This window comes from Saccharomycopsis crataegensis (genome assembly GCF_037102585.1).
Source record: "Saccharomycopsis crataegensis DNA, jcf7180000000085, whole genome shotgun sequence".
Taxonomy (NCBI): Eukaryota; Fungi; Ascomycota; class Saccharomycetes; order Ascoideales; family Saccharomycopsidaceae; genus Saccharomycopsis; species Saccharomycopsis crataegensis.
Window position 1 is genome coordinate 709,184 of NW_027043830.1, and position 20,440 is coordinate 729,623.

General features: G+C 38.2%; 9 protein-coding genes across 9 annotated transcripts; 6 read left to right on the forward strand and 3 right to left on the reverse strand. All coding sequences in view use genetic code 12, as the record gives it.

Moving 5' to 3' along the window:
- Positions 1 to 592: 592 nt before the first annotated feature.
- On the forward strand, positions 593 to 1,513 carry DPP1 (bifunctional diacylglycerol diphosphate phosphatase/phosphatidate phosphatase; the record flags this gene model as incomplete). Its single annotated transcript, XM_064998642.1, has 1 exon — positions 593 to 1,513. One exon carries the CDS (start codon positions 593 to 595, stop codon positions 1,511 to 1,513), a length of 921 nt encoding a protein of 306 aa, XP_064854714.1.
- Positions 1,514 to 2,324: 811 nt separating this feature from the next.
- Positions 2,325 to 3,557, forward strand: DASC09_050440 (peptidylprolyl isomerase FPR3; the record flags this gene model as incomplete). Its single annotated transcript, XM_064998643.1, has 1 exon — positions 2,325 to 3,557. One exon carries the CDS (start codon positions 2,325 to 2,327, stop codon positions 3,555 to 3,557), a length of 1,233 nt encoding a protein of 410 aa, XP_064854715.1.
- A 667-nt stretch (positions 3,558 to 4,224) lies between these two features.
- On the forward strand, positions 4,225 to 6,060 carry UBP8 (ubiquitin-specific protease UBP8; the record flags this gene model as incomplete). The annotated part of the gene is made up of 2 exons (XM_064998644.1): positions 4,225 to 5,631; positions 5,746 to 6,060. The coding sequence occupies 2 exons, from the start codon at positions 4,225 to 4,227 to the stop codon at positions 6,058 to 6,060; spliced, it is 1,722 nt and encodes a 573-aa protein (XP_064854716.1).
- Positions 6,061 to 7,531: 1,471 nt separating this feature from the next.
- DASC09_050460 (uncharacterized protein) lies at positions 7,532 to 8,056 on the reverse strand (the record flags this gene model as incomplete). The annotated part of the gene is made up of 1 exon (XM_064998645.1): positions 7,532 to 8,056. One exon carries the CDS (start codon positions 8,054 to 8,056, stop codon positions 7,532 to 7,534), a length of 525 nt encoding a protein of 174 aa, XP_064854717.1.
- Positions 8,057 to 9,760: 1,704 nt separating this feature from the next.
- DASC09_050470 (uncharacterized protein) lies at positions 9,761 to 10,399 on the reverse strand (the record flags this gene model as incomplete). Its single annotated transcript, XM_064998646.1, has 1 exon — positions 9,761 to 10,399. The coding sequence occupies one exon, from the start codon at positions 10,397 to 10,399 to the stop codon at positions 9,761 to 9,763; it is 639 nt and encodes a 212-aa protein (XP_064854718.1).
- A 976-nt stretch (positions 10,400 to 11,375) lies between these two features.
- DASC09_050480 (uncharacterized protein) lies at positions 11,376 to 13,220 on the forward strand (the record flags this gene model as incomplete). The annotated part of the gene is made up of 1 exon (XM_064998647.1): positions 11,376 to 13,220. One exon carries the CDS (start codon positions 11,376 to 11,378, stop codon positions 13,218 to 13,220), a length of 1,845 nt encoding a protein of 614 aa, XP_064854719.1.
- Positions 13,221 to 14,950: 1,730 nt separating this feature from the next.
- Positions 14,951 to 16,201, forward strand: YHP1 (Yhp1p; the record flags this gene model as incomplete). The annotated part of the gene is made up of 1 exon (XM_064998648.1): positions 14,951 to 16,201. The coding sequence occupies one exon, from the start codon at positions 14,951 to 14,953 to the stop codon at positions 16,199 to 16,201; it is 1,251 nt and encodes a 416-aa protein (XP_064854720.1).
- A 593-nt stretch (positions 16,202 to 16,794) lies between these two features.
- Positions 16,795 to 17,340, forward strand: CTR2 (low-affinity Cu transporter; the record flags this gene model as incomplete). The annotated part of the gene is made up of 1 exon (XM_064998649.1): positions 16,795 to 17,340. One exon carries the CDS (start codon positions 16,795 to 16,797, stop codon positions 17,338 to 17,340), a length of 546 nt encoding a protein of 181 aa, XP_064854721.1.
- A 463-nt stretch (positions 17,341 to 17,803) lies between these two features.
- On the reverse strand, positions 17,804 to 19,795 carry PPN1 (endopolyphosphatase; the record flags this gene model as incomplete). The annotated part of the gene is made up of 1 exon (XM_064998650.1): positions 17,804 to 19,795. The coding sequence occupies one exon, from the start codon at positions 19,793 to 19,795 to the stop codon at positions 17,804 to 17,806; it is 1,992 nt and encodes a 663-aa protein (XP_064854722.1).
- Between the last annotated feature and the right edge of the window lie 645 nt (positions 19,796 to 20,440).

A 20,440-nucleotide genomic window follows, 5' to 3' on the forward strand; every position in this document is an offset into this window, starting at 1 on the left:
AAATAGAGGGGAACCACCCTCCAAATCTTTCGGTCGCTCCCTGACACCCAATCAAATAAATGTCCGGGTGTGAGGAAGGGACGGGTAATTTCCAACTATTTTTATGAACGTATCGCGTGAATGGGGTACTGAGGAGTGGCAAATATAAGGTCGTTGTTGAAAAATTAAGGGATTTATTATTTTTTATTTTCCCCTGATCATCACAATGGCTTTCAAAATGAAAGAATAAAGAGTGAGAGTTTCTTGCACGTGGTAGATCCCGTGATAAAAAATTAAATTATCGACCTACAGATTTGGTATACTCCCTGTATATAAAAGGAAATAGGAGCGGAATGATTCTCAGAAATCATTTTAGCCGTGTCATTCTGTCTGTAGCAAATAATTTCCGTGGTTCATATAATCAATGGTGATAATTCTCTGTAGACGATTCGTTGGATAAAACAACAGGGCTGTGGCTTTCATAGCCACCGGGTAACACCTACTCTTTGTATCCAAGAAATAATAAGTAACGCATAAATCTAAGTGACAGCTGGAAAATATACGAAATTGTATAGACAAGATAATGCCGAGAATAATATTATTATAATCAGAAATGCCACTAACAAAAAAACTCAACCGGATCAATTTCGGTCTCGCTTCAAAAACTTGGAATACAATCTTCAGATGGCGTCTCAATGATTTTTTTCTCTGTGTGGTGCTTCTCATAATTTACGGTGCCCTTTATTTTGCCCCTCCGTTTGAAAGAGAGTTTTATGTTAACGATCTCTCGATATCTCATACTTATGCCACCTCTGAACTTGTTTCTACTACCGAATTGGGAATATATGCCATTATGGTACCTGTGATTATCATCGTTATTCTTGGGTTATCTCTCAGTAACGAGAAACGGTATTATGTCACCTGGATCTCGTTCATGGGGCTTTTACTTTCAGTTTCGGTAACCTCGTTCCTTACTGGAATTTTGAAAAATTGGATTGGTAGACCTCGTCCTGATTTCATTAGCCGTTGTCAGCCTATGGACGACACTGATGAAGATACTTATGTTCTTCCATCAAAAGTGTGCCAGCAGACCGACTTGGCACTTCTCAGAGATGGTATGAGATCGTGTCCTTCTGGCCATTCCAGTACCGCGTTTTCAGGGCTCGGGTATTTAACTTTCTGGATCTTGGGGCAAACTTTGGCGTATCATAAGAAAACCGGGTCTTGGAGAACCTGTTTTGCATTCATCCCTAGTCTAATTGCCGGATTGATTGCCATCAGCAGAACTGAAGACTATCGCCACAGATATTCCGATGTCGCTTTGGGTAGTTTATTAGGGGCCATTATTGCTTATTGGTCTTACAAACGGAACTTCCCGAACTTTAATACCAATTTGTGTTATGTTCCTTGTCAATTGATCGAAGAGAATAACTTGGAAAATGCAGTAGTAGTGGATTTTGATGATAATTCGGGGCATGATAATTATCAACGAGCATTTCAAAGTGATGAAGAGAATAGATTGTACACAAATTAGTGGAATTGAAATTTGTGCTTACTTTTTGAGATGATTATAATTTTACTAATGAGGTCTTTTTTCTACGTTTTAATTTTTTTTTTTTTTTTATATATTCTTTTTCCCTTCCCATGAAAGGAAAATATAAAAGCTTTACTACTTACTGACCACTCCCCATTTCCCCTATTTGCTTTTTCTATTTGTCCTGCTGATTTATCTACAGTGGTTGTTATCCTTTGGGATGACGACTCCATGTATCTCTTTCTTAATGATGATTTATCTTTTTTTTTTTTTTTCAAGTACTTAAAGTGGTTGAAAATTGTACTGTATTGGGGGTGTTTTTTTTTTATTTTTTTTTCATTTTCCTTTCCATTTTATTATTATTGTGGAATTGATATTGATATTTATTTAGTTGACCAGTTGTATAATACATATGAGTTTAAAATCTTGTTGAGTATCTAAGCCCAATGCTGAAACACAAACACAGAAGAAAAACAAAAAGCAAGAAAATCTATTGCTATGAAAAGCCACCACTTTTGATACCCCTTAATAGATAGTTTGCAATGACTTCTTCAAGCACAATTAGAACATCACCATTTACGCATGTCCCAATTTGTCGATACGTCAATTTGGATCCTTCGAGAAGACCCGTCAACTTGGATCACCCCCATAATATCGTCGAAACAGGGGTGTAACTGCAAATTTTTTTTTTTTTTATTTTTCTCTTTATAAAAAAAAAGAAAATTTTTTATGGCATCTCATCTCATCTGTGATCAACTTGCTTTAGGAATAATAATTATATCCCACAAACAATATCAAATAGAAAAAAAAAATGTCTGAACAAGGTGCTATTATCCCAGTTGCTACTTACAGCCTTGCGTTGAAGCCATTTGACCCAACCCCGGCCATTGCTGAAGCTTACCCAATGTCAATCACCGTCACCATGGCTGCTTTGGACCCAGAAGCTGTTGATGATGATGATGAGCCATCTACTTTACGTATCATGAAGAAGAAGTTCGATGCTGATGATTACGAATACGATTCTGAACTCGACTCAGAAGAAGATGAATTGGATGAAGAATCCTCTGAAGAAGAAGAAGAAGAAGAAGAAGAAGAAGAAGAAAAGCCAAAGAAATCTTCAAAGGCTAAGAACATCAAGGTTGAAAAGGGTAAAGAAAACGCCGAAGATGAAAGTGCCGAAGAAGAAGAAGGTGTTGATGAAGAAGAAGAAGAAGATATTGAAACATTTGTCGTTTGTACTTTGAGCCCAAAGACCCAATACCAACAAACTTTGGAACTTACCATCAACCCATTCGAAGAAGTTTACTTCTTTGTTACTGGCTCTTACCCAATTCACTTGACTGGTAACTACATCACTCACCCATACGATTCTGAAGATGATGAATCTGATGAAGACTACGATGATTTGATGGAAGACGATTACGATGATGAAGAATATGACTTGACTCCAGATGAAGATGAAATCATTGACTTGTCAGAAGGAAAGATCATGGAAATTGAAGAAGAAGTTGAAGAAAAAAAGGAAGAACCAAAGCCTGAAGCAAAGAAGTCCAAGAAGGAAAAGAAGAAGGAAAACAAAAAGAGAGCCGCTGAAGAAGAAAAGGAAGAACCAAAAGAAAAGCCAGCCAAGAAATCTAAAAAGGAATCTAAGGAAGTGAAATTCAACAAGGATTTGGAACAAGGCCCATCAGGCTCTGAAAAGAAGGTCGTCAAGCAAACCTTGTCTGCTGGTGTTGTCGTCGAAGACAGAACCGTTGGTCAAGGTGCCAAGGCCAAGAGTGGTAACAGAGTTGGTGTCCGTTACGTTGGTAAGTTGAAGAACGGTAAGGTTTTCGACAAGAACGTCAAGGGCAAGCCATTTTCTTTCAAGTTGGGCAAAGGTGAAGTTATCCGCGGTTGGGATCTCGGTATCCAAGGTATGGCTGTTGGTGGTGAAAGAAGAATCATCATCCCAGCTGCTGCTGCCTACGGTTCCCAAGCTTTGCCAGGTATTCCAGCTAACTCCGAATTGACTTTTGACGTTAAGCTTCTTAACATCAAATAAGCAATTTGGAAGGATTTTGTGCTGATATTAATTTAGCGTTGTATTATGTACTGTTCATAATGTGTATAATTGCAGGTTTTTGTTATTCTCTTGTTGTTTTAGTTGTTTGAAAATATATTCTTTTGCATCCGATTTAATTAAAATAGTATAACTGTAAGAATGTATAGATAGCTGGCACCTCCTCTGCGGCAGGTGACTGCGGTAGCGTTACCTCCGCCACGGTGACGAGGAAAAGATGAAAGGTAATTTTTAAAAAAGCAGCCGTCATGAAAGTCACTTGGTTATTCGAACAGAAGCTTCCAGATCCATTTAGTCGTTTGACCATTTATTCGAGGGGGAAAAACAAAAGGATTACAGAATAACATAATTTCATCTACAAAAACATTGTTTATTTTTGGTTTACATTTTTTTTTTGTTTCATCCTAGTGATCTTCGATTGGTTTGAAATATTCCTATTTTTTTATTTTCTATTTTCTTGAGGGTATAGTGGACTTAATTATAATCTCTCTCTTGGAAATCACCTGGAAATTCTGGACCGCAGCATATAATATTGTTAGCCATTGGAAGTATTTATTCTATTTCAACAAAAACAAAAACAGGACAAACATTGAAAAAAGAAAACATATAATAAATCAAGAAGTCCAAAGGTTATCTGCACTAAATCATCATGTCAGGAAAGAAATCACTTCCAAAATCTAAAGTCCCAGTACTAAGTGACAAGAAGGATGGCACCGATAAACTTGATTTCGTTACATTTTCATCGTGTGATCATTTGAAGAAGTTGTTAGCGTCTCCTGCTAAAGATTTGGTGGTCCGTAACTATAATCTTTCCCTTAAGGTCTCCTGCTTGGCCTATCCGCAGCCAGGTCTCAAATATTCAAACATGAAAGAAGGCAACCACCATCATAACGCCAAGCTTAATGGGTCGAAGGTCGGCAAGAAAACCCTACCGACTGCTGGAAATGGGGTATCGACGGTATCGAATATCGATAACAAAAAACTTCTCAAACTTAGAAGTGCTGCCGTCAAATGTAGCCTGTGCAAAAACAATTTATCGGTCAATTTGATTTGTTTACAATGTCCTTTTGTCGGGTGCTTCAATAATCGACATGGCCTAGCTCATTCGCAATCGACCCACCATCTTTTTGCAATCTCGACATTTGGACAAGTTTTCTGCTACAAATGTAATAATTATGTCAGCGATCCTGAATTGGAAGAGATCAGGGTGGGGTCACTAAAATCCATTGGTCGGTTACTGGCAGCGCCAGGAATGCCGGTATATCCATTCATGGAGAATCGGACTCCAGAGGCGAAAAAGTTTATATTGGAGAACTCGAGGGCTCCCTCATTTAAGGCAACCACCGGATTGAAAGGGTTTGTGAATATGGGGGCCACCTGCTACATGTCGACGATCCTACAAACCTTCATTCATAACCCTTTTGTGCGAGAATATTTCTTATCAGGAGATCACGCCAAGTGTATCAAAGGCCTAACAAACGACGATAGTTGCGTCACTTGTCGAATTGATGAAGTGTTCACCGATTTTTTCACCTCGAGCTCTGTCAATGGTTTCGGGCTAACCAAATTCCTATCTACTTGTTGGAAAATCAACAAATCTTTGGCAGGTTACACCCAACAAGACGCCCATGAGTTTTGGCAATTCGTTCTAGGAGAATTCCATAAATCACACATGATTAACTCGAGCCACGGAACCGAACCTAAAGTCAATGTCAATAACCACGCCCGGTCATCATCTATATCGTACGGCTCAAATGACCATCATTGCGAATGTCTTACCCATAGGGTTTTCTCTGGGGAATTGCAAAGCTCCATTAAATGTCATGAGTGTGGCAACGTCAATAAAACTGTCGATCCAATGATAGACTTGTTGTTGGAGATCAAAAATAAATCCACTGGTGCGTTGTACGGGTCATTGAATGAATGTTTAGGATACTTTACCAAACCAGAATCATTGGAAAGCAATTATAATTGCAACAATTGTGAGAGCAGAACTGATGCATCCAAGAAATTGTCAATTAAAAAGATGGGCTCTATTTTGACCATTCAGTTAAAAGTAAGTTATAATGATATCATTCTTGGTATTTTCTTATGATCATTGTTGTCATTACTTTTAGTTTTCATTATGATGCTTCCATTATTATATCGAATCATACTAACAACATTCTAGCGTTTTGAACATTTGGCAGCCGGAGGCTCAGTGAAGTTGGAACATCCGGTATCGTACCCAGTGATTTTGGACATGGCCAAGTATTGTACTAACACCACCGCAGGCCAGAAAGTGGTTGGTGAACTCAGTTATGAGTTGTTTGCTATTGTTTGTCACATTGGGCAAGTCAATCAGGGCCATTATATCTGCATGATCAAGAACGGCGAAGGACAATGGTTCAAGTTTGATGATTCTATGGTCACCTTAATATCACAACAGGAAGCATTGGCCACCAGTGCGTACTTGCTTTTTTATATTCAACATCAATTTCCATGAAATTAACTGACCATCATTAATTTTTTTTTTTTTTTTTTTTCCAAAATTTGAAAGGTAGGAGAAGATGAATGTTCTTATTTTTTCTGTTAGGTTTTCGTATCTCTCACGGCATTTAATTACCAATATTCCATATTTTTATTCAAGCATCATTGGACTTTTTCTTTCCTCATATTTATTCATCCCATCTGTTTTAATCATCATTATCAGCATCATTCTCGGTTCTATTTACGAAAACGGAAGAATCGATGAAACTCTTTATCGATCTTTTTTTTTTTTTTTTTTTTCGTTATCTTTTCATGTTTTATTGTTGTTGAACAAACGGTCTAGTCATAGAAAATTGATCCAAATTGCGCGCGCAAGTTCCTTCGTGATGTAATATGTTTGAAATAAAGAGGTCCATGAAACAGTGCTAGAAATAGGATAGTTAAAAAAAAAAAAAAAATACAAATTTGATACTATCAAAAATGAGAAGTCATTTCAAATTCACTCAACCACCTCCAAACAAGGAGATGTTCTCTGGCGATTAGCAGGACTCCAGGTGAACCTGCAATTAAAGATCATTAAAGAATCAGGCTGGGTAGAAGCATAAAATACGAATTACGAACACCATAAAAGCTCAGTTTTATAGACGTCGGTTTCAAAGTCTTTCGTGTACCTTCTTCAACACCTGTACTATGTGGGATAAGCTAATGAACTTGATTATTAAGAACACCTGGCGCGTCGACCAGGCATTTAATCATATCGTTGCAATGGCAGTATAGACATAATGATATGATTTTATTGCCACAGCATCTTCCAGTTCTAGTATGTATCTGTTTAATTTTGATTGAGCGTAATTAATCTCTAATCAATACCCGTTGATTTGCCTTTCTTTGTTTCCCAGACTTTACATACTGAATCCAACATAATAATTTTTTGCCTTGAAGAGAAAACGCAAACACGTTCAGTTAGTGGCAATTAGCAGCCGCTGGAGGTAGTGATGGTGAAGCTATCATTCTACAATAAACAGAACTTTAAAAGAAATTTGAGACCAGTCCATGGGAAATTCTATATTTTAAGAGGGGATCCTTTGTATGAAAACAATAGCAAAAACAATAACAATAACGTGAAAGAAGAACAGTAATAATAATAATAATAATAACAATAATAATAGCAGCAACAATTAACAACAATAAAACTGATGCAGTAGAAAAACATATTTAAAAACACAGTCATGAGAAGAAAAAGAAGATCTGAAGCAGTGATATGAGGGTTTTAGGGGTGATTGTGATAGTGATAAAACGCTATCGAATAAGTCGACAACATGAGTTGATGGTTGTTTCAACAAATAGTATTTCGAAACATTGGGGGTTGGTCATAAAGTAGGAATGTAAAAACAAAATTGAGATAAATGTGAAGCACGGGAAAATAAAATAGAAACATGAAGGAACTTTTAACAGTAAGAACCAAGCGGGATGTAAATTCAAGGAAATTAAAGCAAGCAAATGGCAGCCATGACCAAACCACCGCCCAATGCGAAACCAGAGGACAAGGAAGGAGCCATACCTGAGGCAGTAGCATTAGTGGAAGTAGTGTTCAAACTTTCGGAAGTTGAAGTCAAGGAAGTGGTGCTGTTGTCAGCAGGGTATGTTGTGATGGTGGAAGTGACTTGACTGGCAGTAGATGAGGTAGTGCTGTCGGTGGAGTTACTACCGTAAGTGACAAAGGTGGTAGCAGTATCGGTTGGAAGGTTACCGGTTTGGGTTTCATCGTTGTATTGAATACCAGATGCAGAAATGTCGAAGACTTCATTCATGGAGTCGGTGGCGGCAGAATGGACGGTGTTGGTGACGGTTGGGGCCAAGAAGGATAAGTCATAAGTGTTACCGTCAATGACAGTACTGACATAGGTCACAGAGGAGACTGTTACTGTCAAGTCACCGGTAGCATAGGTGTACAAGAAAGCGTTGGCTGTGGCAACGAGGGCAGAAAGTTGAATAGCTGAAGAGGCAAACATTGTGATAGAATGAGAAAAAAGTTAACTAGGAGGGGAACTGTGCAAGAAAACAAGAGTGGGTAAGTAAATGATGTTATTGAGGATGTGATTCTACTTGCTGAGATTCTTCAATATATGGTGCAAATTGTCATAAGAATCTAAGGTACAGGGACTAATGTGGGTTTTTATATAATTGCCCTCGCCGAAAGTTCAATAAAATATCCCAAACCGACGTAATAATTCTCAATAGACTGGGAACACACTGGATTAGGCAGGAGAAGTGTATTGTTCTTGTTGCTCAAAAAGCAGGACGACGCATACTACGGCAGGTGCGATTCAGTGACCTGCAGATCTGGGAATTTGCGCGACGCGAACAGGGAATTTTTCTTTTTTCATCCTCTTTTATAGATCCTTTTTTGTTGTACAAAGATCTAATCTCACTGGGCAACGGATAAATTTGAGATCGAGCCCAAGAAGCGATCTCTTCGCACCATAAGTGAGTTGATTTCTGTGGGTGGAAATAAGAATTATTTTGAGTTCTTTTGCAATTTAACCAGCTTTAGTGAGAAAGGCACACATACTAGTTTTTGCAAATTTTCCTAAAAAAAAAAAAAAGAAAAAAAGAAAAGTGCAGCGGTTTATTTAGGCCGGCAATTGTGGTTTGATGCCCCTGGGGGGCCGCAACAGCATCTTGAAACAGTCCGCATTTGTTGGGGTGAGAAAATTTTATATGGCACGGTATGGGCAATAGAGGGCAGGGAATATTAGCAAATGGTGGAGAATCAGGTATTGTCAGGAGGAATTTCCAAGAAGAAAACATAGTAGAAAAAAAAAAAAAGAGGACACTTTGTGGCATTCACAAGATAAATGGATGTTTTGGGTAGTCGATAGCTTTTCCTGATTGGGCAAGGTGATTAAACTTTGTCTCACGTTATCCTAAAACAAATGTGCTCCGGATGGAAAAAGCCGCAATAGTCGTTGTGTTCCTGAATATATCACACTTCTTTAAGATGTTGCAAGAGAAGAAAAGGTACCTCACCAAGAAACAATGGTACCTTTCTTTCTTTCTTTCTTTCTTTCTTTCTTTCTTTCTTTCTTTCTGGCTCTTTACTCTTTGAAAAAAGGTAACCGACGGATCTCTTCTTTCTTCATGTATTTATGATATTAATTTACTCGTATATCTATGTGCACTACACTCTACTGTTAAACTTTCTTATCTATCTCACAAACGGAATGTTACATGGATACTTGGCCCATCCACACATGCTAACTATAACTTGACGCTTCACAAATGGATCTCCTATGGGGACACCTATTTGTACCTTAGCCTACTAGTACTTGTTTGAGACATCATTATAGTATTGTTCCCAAAAATCTACAATTTCAAGAAAGTTTTGGTGGTCTGATAAAATCTCTCATATGAAAGTATACTTTCCCCACTAAAAACTAGTGGCATTCACTAATTTGAACGATACGGTTTCAAATATTTCCAAAATATCTATTATTACGTATGGTTACTTTTCTTTTCACTTCAAGCAAATTACAGAAGGAATACAAAACAATAATAGGAGCATAAATATTTATCAAAGATAATAATGCCAAAGAGTTAGATAAGATGAGTAATGAATGCTAAACCAAAATAGATGAAAATAAAGATGCACAGTCTATGAGAAACAGGAAAATGAAAAAAAAAAAGAGGAAGAAATATCATAGCAATCATAATATTTAGTAAATCAAAGTATTCAATACTACATAAGCAGCAAAGATAGCCCCAAAAATTACAGTGCCAGTAATAGAAGTTTGTAAGTTCTGAGCACCACTCACAATTTCGGTGATCACCACACCATCACTGGTGGTCACAATAGTTTCAGCAGTGCTTCTAGCGGTAGCATAAGAGACTCCACTATTAGAGGTGAGAGCGCCAGTGGCAATAATAGTGACGGCAACACCATTAGCGTTAGTGGTGGTAATGGTAGTCAAAGATCCACTCAAAGAGCCGGAAACGGATTTAGTAGAACTGAGGTCACTGTAACCGGATCCGATCAAAGTAGAAACGGTACGAACGCTAGCAGTAGTGGCCTGGATTTGACCGTCACTGATTTGGGAAACGGCTTGGACAGTTTCAACGGTTGAGATGGTGGCAGTGGTAGCTTGGGCAGTTGCGATGACAGAAGTGGTAGCAGTAGTAGCTTGGATTTGACCATCACTGATCTGAGAAATGGCTTGGACGGTTGTAACGGCAGAGGTGGTAGCAGTAGTAGCTTGAATTTGACCATCACCGATTTGAGAAATGGCTTGAACGGTTTCAGCTTTAACGCAGAGAGAACCTGCCAAAAGAGAGATAGCAATAGAAACGAACTTCATTATAATGTGCTTATTGTGTTGAATTAGAAAAGGAAACGCCAATAAATATTCCAGATATTCGGTTGTGTTTTAGCAGAAGATGTTCTTAGTTATAGGAAGCTGCTGGTGGTATCAAAAATTAATCACAAAGAGATTATGATAATGGTTGCTAATGTATTGATTAAATCAAAAAAAGAGAAAGATTCATGGTGGTGGCAATGATTTGAATGGAAACTTGAGGGTATTTATGGTGTGAAATAATTAGACGAGACTGTCCACAGTCATGTCATTATACCCCTGTATAATATTTTTTTAGTGGCAGCGGTTAAAAATAAAATCACAGATTATTTTTTTTAATCCTTTTTTTTTCAATCAGTGATTTTACACGCGAACCAAGACGCCTGCAATGCATGTGAAAATAGTATATTTTAAAAGACTCTCTTAGCAAGACAATATTCCATTATAGTTATATATATATATATATATTGTATGGCCTCAACAATCGTCTTTGAAAAATATCCCAGCGCGTAAAGAATAAAGAGGCAGAAAAAGAACGCAAAAACCGCTGAAGGCCGTCTAACAGAATTTGGTGCGACACACATGCTCGTCAACATTATTACAGCGTGAAACTCTCAAAATTGTTTCAAATGGTTCACGGCCCCAAACTGGCTGGCGATTCAGGCCTAGAACAAGTTGCTGGGGAGCTTGAGGTCATTACAGGGGGCTATTGAAATCTATCTCACACTCGATATTCCCTTTTCTCCTATCTCAATTGTGCTGAAGAAAATTATGCGCCAAACAGATGTATCAGATTAAAGTGGTACAAACACAAACCATAAGGGGGGGGAAAAAAAAAAAGGCAAGAGAAACAGGGAAAAAATCCAACACCAGAAAATGAAAATGAAAGTTAAATGAAAGTTAATGGATTGTCTCTGGAAAACCATAAGGGCAAGCACATAATCATAAACTCCCAAATATCATTTCCTTGGGAAACAATATGAACGTTGACAGATCCAATGTGAATTCAAGTACTAATGGTTCAAAGTATTTTGGATTTGGATCGCAAATCTTATCAGCAGCAAAAGATGTTGAGCCTATGCTTCTTTCGCTTTATTTATTTGGAGGGATCACAATCATACTTACAATTTTGGCGGGCTTACTTTTTTTCATCAGAGAATATGCCTACAATTTCAAAAGTCGCAAAAGTCGGCAAAGCGTAATTGAAAACAACCTTGATTACCATTGGAATAGAACTGCAAACAATAGGGAAGTATTGACAAGCCAAAAGTCTGACATTTGGAAGGAGCTAGATCACCATGGCCTGTATTGGTCAAGCAAAATAGTTTCGCTGGCGCCAATGGTTAGTGATGGCACATTCTCACAATCACCATCATTAAAATCACCTTCTGGTCGCATTTGTGAGAAATCGGATAGCTCATTTGAGGAACATTTGTTTTTAAGTGCCATGCCTGAACAAAAAAATTATACGCAAATTCCCATTCAACGAGAGATATCCATGAGGCATCAATTATTACCACCACCAGCTCCTTTAGATGTGGTTTCAGCCAGAGAAGCTTTCAGTGTGGGTAACCGCTTTTTCTTTTACACTGGAGTTCATGGAGACTTTAACTCCAGTGGAAAAATAGTGTATGGAACGGATGATTTAATGAAGTTGTGTCCTAAGAATGTGGAATTTCCAGTTACACCAAGATTGGAAGTTGATGATTTTGCATTCAATAGAAAAAATCATTTTGATATTGAAAAATGGGTTGCAAACCCATTATTCCTGGTGAATATGGAAAGATATAATTCGGTGTGGAAAGTTGATAGGGCAATTAGAGAACTTTCTTTATTTTTGACCAATAATAAGACTTCTCCGATTGTTTCTGGTGACTCTGTAACTAAAAAGATTTTAATTGTCAAATTGTTAGTGTTTGGTGCTAATGACAAGAATTTCTCCAATCCAAACATTTATTTGGCAGAATTTAATAACTTGATGGAAAGGATTATTAGTACCGGCACCATATTTAATTTGCTACAGGATGCAAATGATATGATTTGCGGGGCTTTGGTTGATTTTGTTTTGAGATACATCTGGTGTCATTTACGATACATGAGTCGTGATCATAAAGCAATTGATCGTCAATTCGAAACCTGGAAACTTGGTTCTCCGTATATCCAGCGTCATCATGTTTTGTTTAGATATTTGTGTGCTACCCAACTAGGAATTTATACGGTTGGAAATTTGAATTTGCAAAGGTTAAAGGATACGGAGAATAAGCTCTCGACAATGATGAATTTCATGGCAGTTGATTCGTCGTGTAATGATTACCTTGGTTTCATTCCAGTGATTTCTCAAGCAGTGGAATTTGTCGATCGAGTAGCAAGTCAGCGGATGTTCTATGATTTGATATTAGTGATTATTGAGAAGCATAAAGATTGTTGTATGAATGATTATTTGATTGAAGACGAGGATAATTTGAAGCCATTAATTCAACATGGTTTTTGGGTTAAGAATGATGCCCAAGTTCGTGAAATTGCGCAAGAGATACATTTAATGGTGGTTGAGAAATATCCACAAACTATGAGTTGGTGGAAAGATATTGAAGGGGGGAGAAGATATATTGGGCCCTTATCATTTAGGTTTAAAGAAAATATGAATGATGTATTGAAAGGAAAATCTAAAAAATCCCAAGCGAGAATGGAAATAAACAACAATAATAGTGACAGCAAGAATGTTATTAATCCAAGTGATAATAGTAGTAGTAATAATATTGATAATGGTGATCGCTGTAATAACAGTGCTAGCAATATGAGTTTTCCTGGATCGTTTAATTTCTGAAATATGTCCTATCTTGTGTGGGTGTGTGTGTGGTACCAGAATGCTGATAAATTATGTTGTAAAACACCGGAAAGATTTTCTACAGCGGAATTGCTGTAAATGATCTGCAGTGAGATATGTTATTTGCATCCAGGGTAGTTCCAGGTAATAGGCGGGAACGCACCTTTTTTTTTTTTTTTTATTTTTTTTGAGGAGGAGGAGGAGTGGAAAAAAAAAGAAAAACTTTTACGAAAAAGTATCGTAAAAATAGATTCCGATATATCGTAGATATATATATATATATATTGTTGTGATGTGTAGTTTTTATATAGAGTAAGTGTCTTGTGACATTAAATATATTATCAAGAAGAACACACTGCTCAATAATACTATTGTAGATCTAGGGGGTAAATAGATGAATGAATGAATGAATGAATGAATGAATGAATGAATGAATGAATGAATGAATGAATGAATGAATGAATGAATGAATGAATTAAAATTAAAGAAAAGAAAAGAAAAGGTATCTCAATTGTTACGGAAAGATCTGGAATTGAATAGCAGATTACGGAGCAAACCTTATTTCGGGCTAATAATAATACAAATGGCAACTAGGGTTCATATGCTAGCACTGAAACAGGCAATAGTGGGGGTCTGGTGCCTCTATTTTCCGATATAAAACAGAAAATGTCCAATTAGCGTCATTTAAGTGTGTTGCCTCACTGGATCCTTAACGCCCTTTGTCTGGTGTTTTATGTTATGTTATGTTATGTTATGTTATGCTATGTCTTTACGTTGCTGTTGTTGTTGTTGTTTTTTTTTTGTAACATGCTCAGGCAGAGATTGGCTGAATGAACACCGGTGGGCACAGCAAACCGTGATAGATATAAGAAATCGCCTGTTATATTTTAATTTATGGTTTAATTAATTAATACAAATTAGTGGATGGTGGAGACATGGTATATCATAAAAGGCATAAATAAAAATAAAAATCTAGAAGGGGGAGGGGGGCGAAGGAAGATGGTATAGTAAAATCGCAATCGAGAGTCAAGTAAAGTAAATAATTTAAGCAAAACCAGGAGCCTCCCTCCCTCCCACCAATGCACGGGCACGCACCCACGCTCGCACACGCTCGATTCGGTCAAGGGATTGTTTGTTGCGGTGATTGTGATTTATATTCGGTGCCTGCCGCAGCACCTGCATTAAGCTGCACAGTATTGTCTTAAACATTTTCTGTGTTGCGCTATTTGTATTTGCCAGGCCAGACGGTAAGTATAAAAGGGTTGGATGTTGTCTATCTGCGTGTACTTCGCCTGCGGATGCTATACAGTTGTTATTTCTTGCTTTCTCTCTCTCTCTCTATCTCTCTTTCTCTCTCTCTCTCTCTCTCTCCCCCTTACCATATATGTTGAGGTTTCCCCCATTTTAGACCTTCCTTCCTTCGTTCTTTTTGACACTGCTGTTCTGTTGATCTCATGCAGTATTATTACTACTAGTATTATTATTATCATTCATTTATTGATACTTGCCGTCACTATTAGCACCATCGTTAATTCATTCATTTACCCAGTCACTCGTTTCACTTTACTCCTGAATCAGCGTTCATTAAAACAAATCACAACCATTCCACAACAACAACAACAACAACAAAAAAAAAAAAAACACATCCAAGAATAAAAAAATAAAAATAAAAACACCACAATAAAATATACTCTACACTCAACTGCCCACCTTAAAAACACTGCCAGATAATGTCCCTTTCTTATTCAACTTTTACTACTTCTTCCTCACAATATCCATCCATAATGAACTCAAACTCTCATAATTCCAGTCGGGACAGGGACCTCCATCATCAGTTGCCGGCTAAAAACTCGTCATCCAGACCAATATCGTTACCCCCAATCTCCACTCTCATTGGCAGTACTGGCACAGGAATCTCCGAGAGTTTCGGCACTCCAAAGTCCTCCTCCAGTCAATACCCGTCATCTTACCATGTTACCCCATATTCTTCTTCGCAATATCATCATCATCATCATCATCATCATTTCAATATCCCACCATCCACTTCTCCTTTGATGATTACAAACCGTCTTAGTTCAACAGTCCCTTTCCGCGCTAGCGTACAATCGCCTTTTGAACCTATGGAGCCATACAAGAATTATGAAGGCCAGCTTAATTTACAAACCCCTCCGACAATTAAAAAGGCTTCGGTATCCCTAACCGGCCCTCCTCCTGGAAACGTTAGCCCTTCGCATATCATGGAAAATCCAATCCCTAACTCACTTCATTCTTACCATTACCCTTACCAACCTCCACAACAACCCCAGGGACCATCACTTCCACCTCCTCCACTTCCACAGCTCGCCCCGCCAACCCCTCCACTGACCGCTAGCTCTGCTGCACCAAAGAAACCACCGGCTAAAAAGCCTTCCAATGAAAAAATCTTTGCCTTCATTTCTCATTCCCCTGCCACCTTCCCATCGCAAGAACCGTCGATTGATAATGCCCAGTTAGCTAGACGCAAACGGAGAAGAACCAGCACTCATGAATTATCAATCTTGCAACTCGAATTCGGATTGGGACCTAATCCAGGCAAGGCCAGGCGCCAACAGATTGCTGATAAGGTCAAAATGGACGAGAAGGCAGTACAGATTTGGTTTCAAAATAAAAGACAGTCGATCAAAAGAAGCAAGAACAAGGCTGCTGGAGTTGCCTCAATTCCCGAAGAAACTGAAGCAGATGGAACCAACTCGTCACTTACTCCCGGTGCCAATTCTCCAACCAGCAGTACCTATTCGGTATCCAGAAAAAGCTCGCTTGGGGAAATGTCAAGCAATCGCACCTCGATTTCCCACAGTAGAACATCCTCTTATTCAATTACCACCAGCCCAATGACCCCCAACAAAGCTACTACTGGTCATGGTACTTTTTCTGCTCCTGCCACTGCCTCTAAAGCTCAATACGGTAAGACTGGCAGTCCCTCGGGGATCAAAAAGCCTTAGTGCTCTCTTTTGCTGATCTCCGAGATCACCAATGAGCGGGGGCCTTCACATTTGTAGTATATTTCCATATTCCTCAAACTATGATTATTTATTTATTTTTTCATCATTGCTGCTTTTTCCTACTCATTATTTTTTTTTTCCAACTTCCTGCATTTTTACTTTGTTATGATGATTATGATCTTTTGTTTCTTCTTGAATGACACACACACATTCCTTTTGAATTATTGAAAAAAAAAAAGAGTTGTACGGTTTTATTCATTTATTTTTTGGTTTCTTTTTCTTTTATCTGCTTTATTCTTTGCATCAATCATTATTTAATACAAATATGATTTATTATTAATTACGAAACATGTAAAAGCATCACCAAATCTGTTTAAACGCACTCCGGAAAATAACACTCACCCGCGTCACTGGATTAAGCCCCCCCCAAAGAAAGAGAGCAAATATTGCCATCCCTACACATGCTGTGGCTGCTCTATAAATACATATATTATCTCCCATCATTGGTAATATATATATATATTCTGATCTACCACATACCAGAAAGAAAATATCATCACTTTTTATAAGCCAAGTATCTTTTTTTTATCATCATGGACCACCACATGCCGGATCACAGTATGCCTGACCATGGCACGATGCCCCCGGGCCATAATCATGGCGGTGCTAATGACAGTACTTGTAGCGCCAACATGCTTTTCACTTGGGAATATCAAGATGTCTGTGTGGTGTTTGAATGGTGGCATATCAAGTCTCAATTCCAGCTCTTGGCCTCGGTTGTTGCGATCATTGCTCTAGCTGCTGGGTACGAATTTGTGAAATATCAATATAAACAGTACTCCCGATCCCTGACGTCTTTCAAAGGGTTGCCAACTCCTGCCACCACTGGTAGCTATGCTAATAAGGTACCAAATGACACGAGACTCAAGACTGCATTGTTCTACGGTGTTCTTGTCGGATACTCGTTCATGTTGATGCTTGTGTTTATGAGTTTTAATGGTTGGTTAATGGGTGCGGTGGTTGTCGGGGCAGCTGTGGGACATTACATCTGGGGTAACAAACAAGTAGGAAATGGGGTTCAAGATTTGCTTCTGTTGTCAACAGATAGCCTTGAAGGTGAATCTTTGGCTTGCCATTAGGCTACTGTGCATGTGTTTGATTGAGGAAGGTGGGGGAAATAACTGCTAATTTGTTTAATTGATTCTGAACTCCTTTTTATTTTTGTTTTCTTAATTATCACTGCAGAGCTAATTTAACATCATCAAGATCACGCACAATCTTTCGATGGTTATTTACATCTGGTAAGAGCTTTTGATTGATACGTGGCGGAGTTTTGAACTCGTTTGCTTATTCGTACATGAGGCTTTAGTTTATTTTTGTTGGTTTATTATTTTGTTAGATTTTCCCGTTTATTTAATTATGTTCATTGCTGGTTTGAAAGATCTTTATTACAATATATATATAATCCTGAGTGTCGTTTTTACACTGTGTAAAAAAATATTTAATTTATATAAAAACTATGGCAAAAAAAAAAAAAAAAGAAAACTAATGTACATTGAAATGTCTAAAAATTATTTTATTCTGTAAATATGTTTCTAAAATCTAAGCCCTTATTTCTTCGTAATTTGTGCTCACAAATGTTCTGTGTAAATATGTATTCCAAGCCTTCTTCTTTTTTGCCAACTCTCTGGCCAATTCAACCCAGTCATTCGCAAGCAAAGACTTCATGGAATAAGGTTCGCTTTCACTGGTGTACTCAACTTCATATCTAAACTCTTTTTTACCAGAGTTAACTGCTTCGAGATCCAAATAAAATTGACTGAATTTCGTAGGAGTAAATGTTTGAGGAACAAACGCCGGTCCAAGACCAGTACCCGATGGCATTTTTGGAGGGAGCGATTTATCTGATTTCGCCCCAAATCCATTGCGCAAACTAAAAATTTCCAAATATTCCTGGGTGTACTCATCTTCCTCTGAGCCAACAATTGCATCGATTTTTCGTTCCAAGCCATAAAAGAAATCATCCCATGGTTCAAACGATGCAGTATGAATATTAGCAGCTTCTTCAGCAAAGTTGGTGACATTATATTCCCAAACTCTAAACGCTGGGTTGAACGTAGGGATAACACTTCCTGCAACATGAATGACCAGGTATCTTGTCCCATCATTATATTCCTTCTTCTTCTTCTTTTTGTTCTTCTTCTTTTTGTCCTTCTTGTTGTTCTTCTTATCGCTTTCCTGGCTTACCCCTTGTGAGCTGGAAATAACAGAAGAATAGAATATATCATTCACCGTGTCCATATAACTAACTTTGTTCGACCCTGGAGACGCACCAAGCGCATGAAGTTCCGAAGACAATTTGGCGGCAGCTGCACCATGAGAATCATCAATCCCAAATGCCGAATAGAGCTCAGTAAGTGAAATATATCCATCTTCATCATCCTCATCTAACTCTTGAAAAGCGCTAACAAGATCTTGAAATCCTGGCATCGGCGTATCTTTTTTTAAAGACTGGTATGCAGCAACCGCGTCCAAAGGTACAAAATGATCAAGATTCATATGGCCGTACACACCCCCAATGATAATATCCCGATATTCGTAGAGCCATAGAATGTACTTTCTGTAGCAAGTGATATCAAAATTCTTAGGCACTGGAGGAACGTGTCCCGAGAGCCAGACCTTCATTCCTCTGCGACGTAACTCCTTTAGAGTATATCCTAGCCAAACAAATAAGGTATATCCTGGTTGTTTCTTTTTATCGCAATTGTCAACCAAAGGATTGCTCTTAAAAAGATATAACGTGTTGATCGAAAGAACTGCAAGCTTTCCAGGAATGACTTCTGAAAGAAAGCAAGCGGTTTTTTCAAATACATGCGCCTGGTCTTGAGGAATGTAACTCAGCCAAGTTCTATAAAGTAATCGACTTTGTAAAGTTGGTCCCAAAGCAAATAAGTTATGAGGATACACATCATTATTTCCAAGACTTGGCACCAACGGGACTTGGAACGCTCTTGGATCCAACGAGTCCTCTCCTTTGAACTTGAGGGTCATCAAACTGCTGATATTTTCATTGACATCAAAAATTTGGTCCTCAGTACGTGGATAGGCCCGGTCATTATCATGACGTACATTGTCACCGGTCCAAATGACAAAATCAATCTTATCCTTGAGGTTAGCTTCGATCCAATCCAATGTCTCCTTCACGAGCGCATAAGGAGAGTCACAGCCCATCATGGCATCCCCATAAAACGAAGCATTTCCATGACCCAGATGGCAAGCGGTGCCGATTGAAGTTGACTCTTTATAGAAAAAGTCAGGATGCATGTCGGTAATGTGCAAGAACCGTCCATGGATGGTTTTTCTCATGTTGTTTGGAAGCTCAATTTCAATCGACGGTGAATTGGTGAGTCCCAATGATTCATATTCCTCGGCCCTTGCAGAGTTGTCGATTATTTTCACAGGTGATGATGAGGACTGGGTTATTATTGGTTTATGGTTGCTATCATAATTTCCGGGGGATTTTAAATATATCAATGCCATGAACACTGGCAATAATAAGAGCCAACCCAAGGACCGACCATTGGAAGACACCATCTTTTTTTTAACCAACCAACACCAAATGATATTGTTGGGATATCTACCTATATATGAGTGTGAAGGAGATGCTTAATATATTGTTTGTTTTGTTTTTTTGTTTTTTCCCTAAAAATTGAAAGATCGCCCATGCACGCTATTGCCTAAACAGGTAAACTTCTTGACAACATCAATACCTCAGCGCGATGACATCCACACATCAACAAAGGGTCCTTGATGGCATTGACAGCAAGAGTGTGTTGGTGATATGTTACTCTCAGTTCAAAAGTTCACTTAGCTGCCATCATCTTGATATCTATCAACAGCAACTGTCGCTCTTTCTCTCTCTCTCTCTCTCTCTCTCTCTCTCTCTCAAGTGCAGGTAAATTCCCACAATCTCCCCCCTTACAAGACCATTTGTCTTGGAAATTCCTTGCATAGGAAACTAAGGGTTTGTTTGTTGTTTTCTTTATATATTTTTTCTTTTTGAAAAGTTTCTCATTATTTTCCTGAATATTGAGTTCATTTCCAATATATAACAATAAAAAAGGATGATATGCTAATATCTTTCAGTATTATATGGGCATGGCAGTAAGTAACTTTTTTTCAACAAGTGGAAAACTTAGAACCTGAACTTTGATGTATGAGTTAGGTGTTTACGATGAA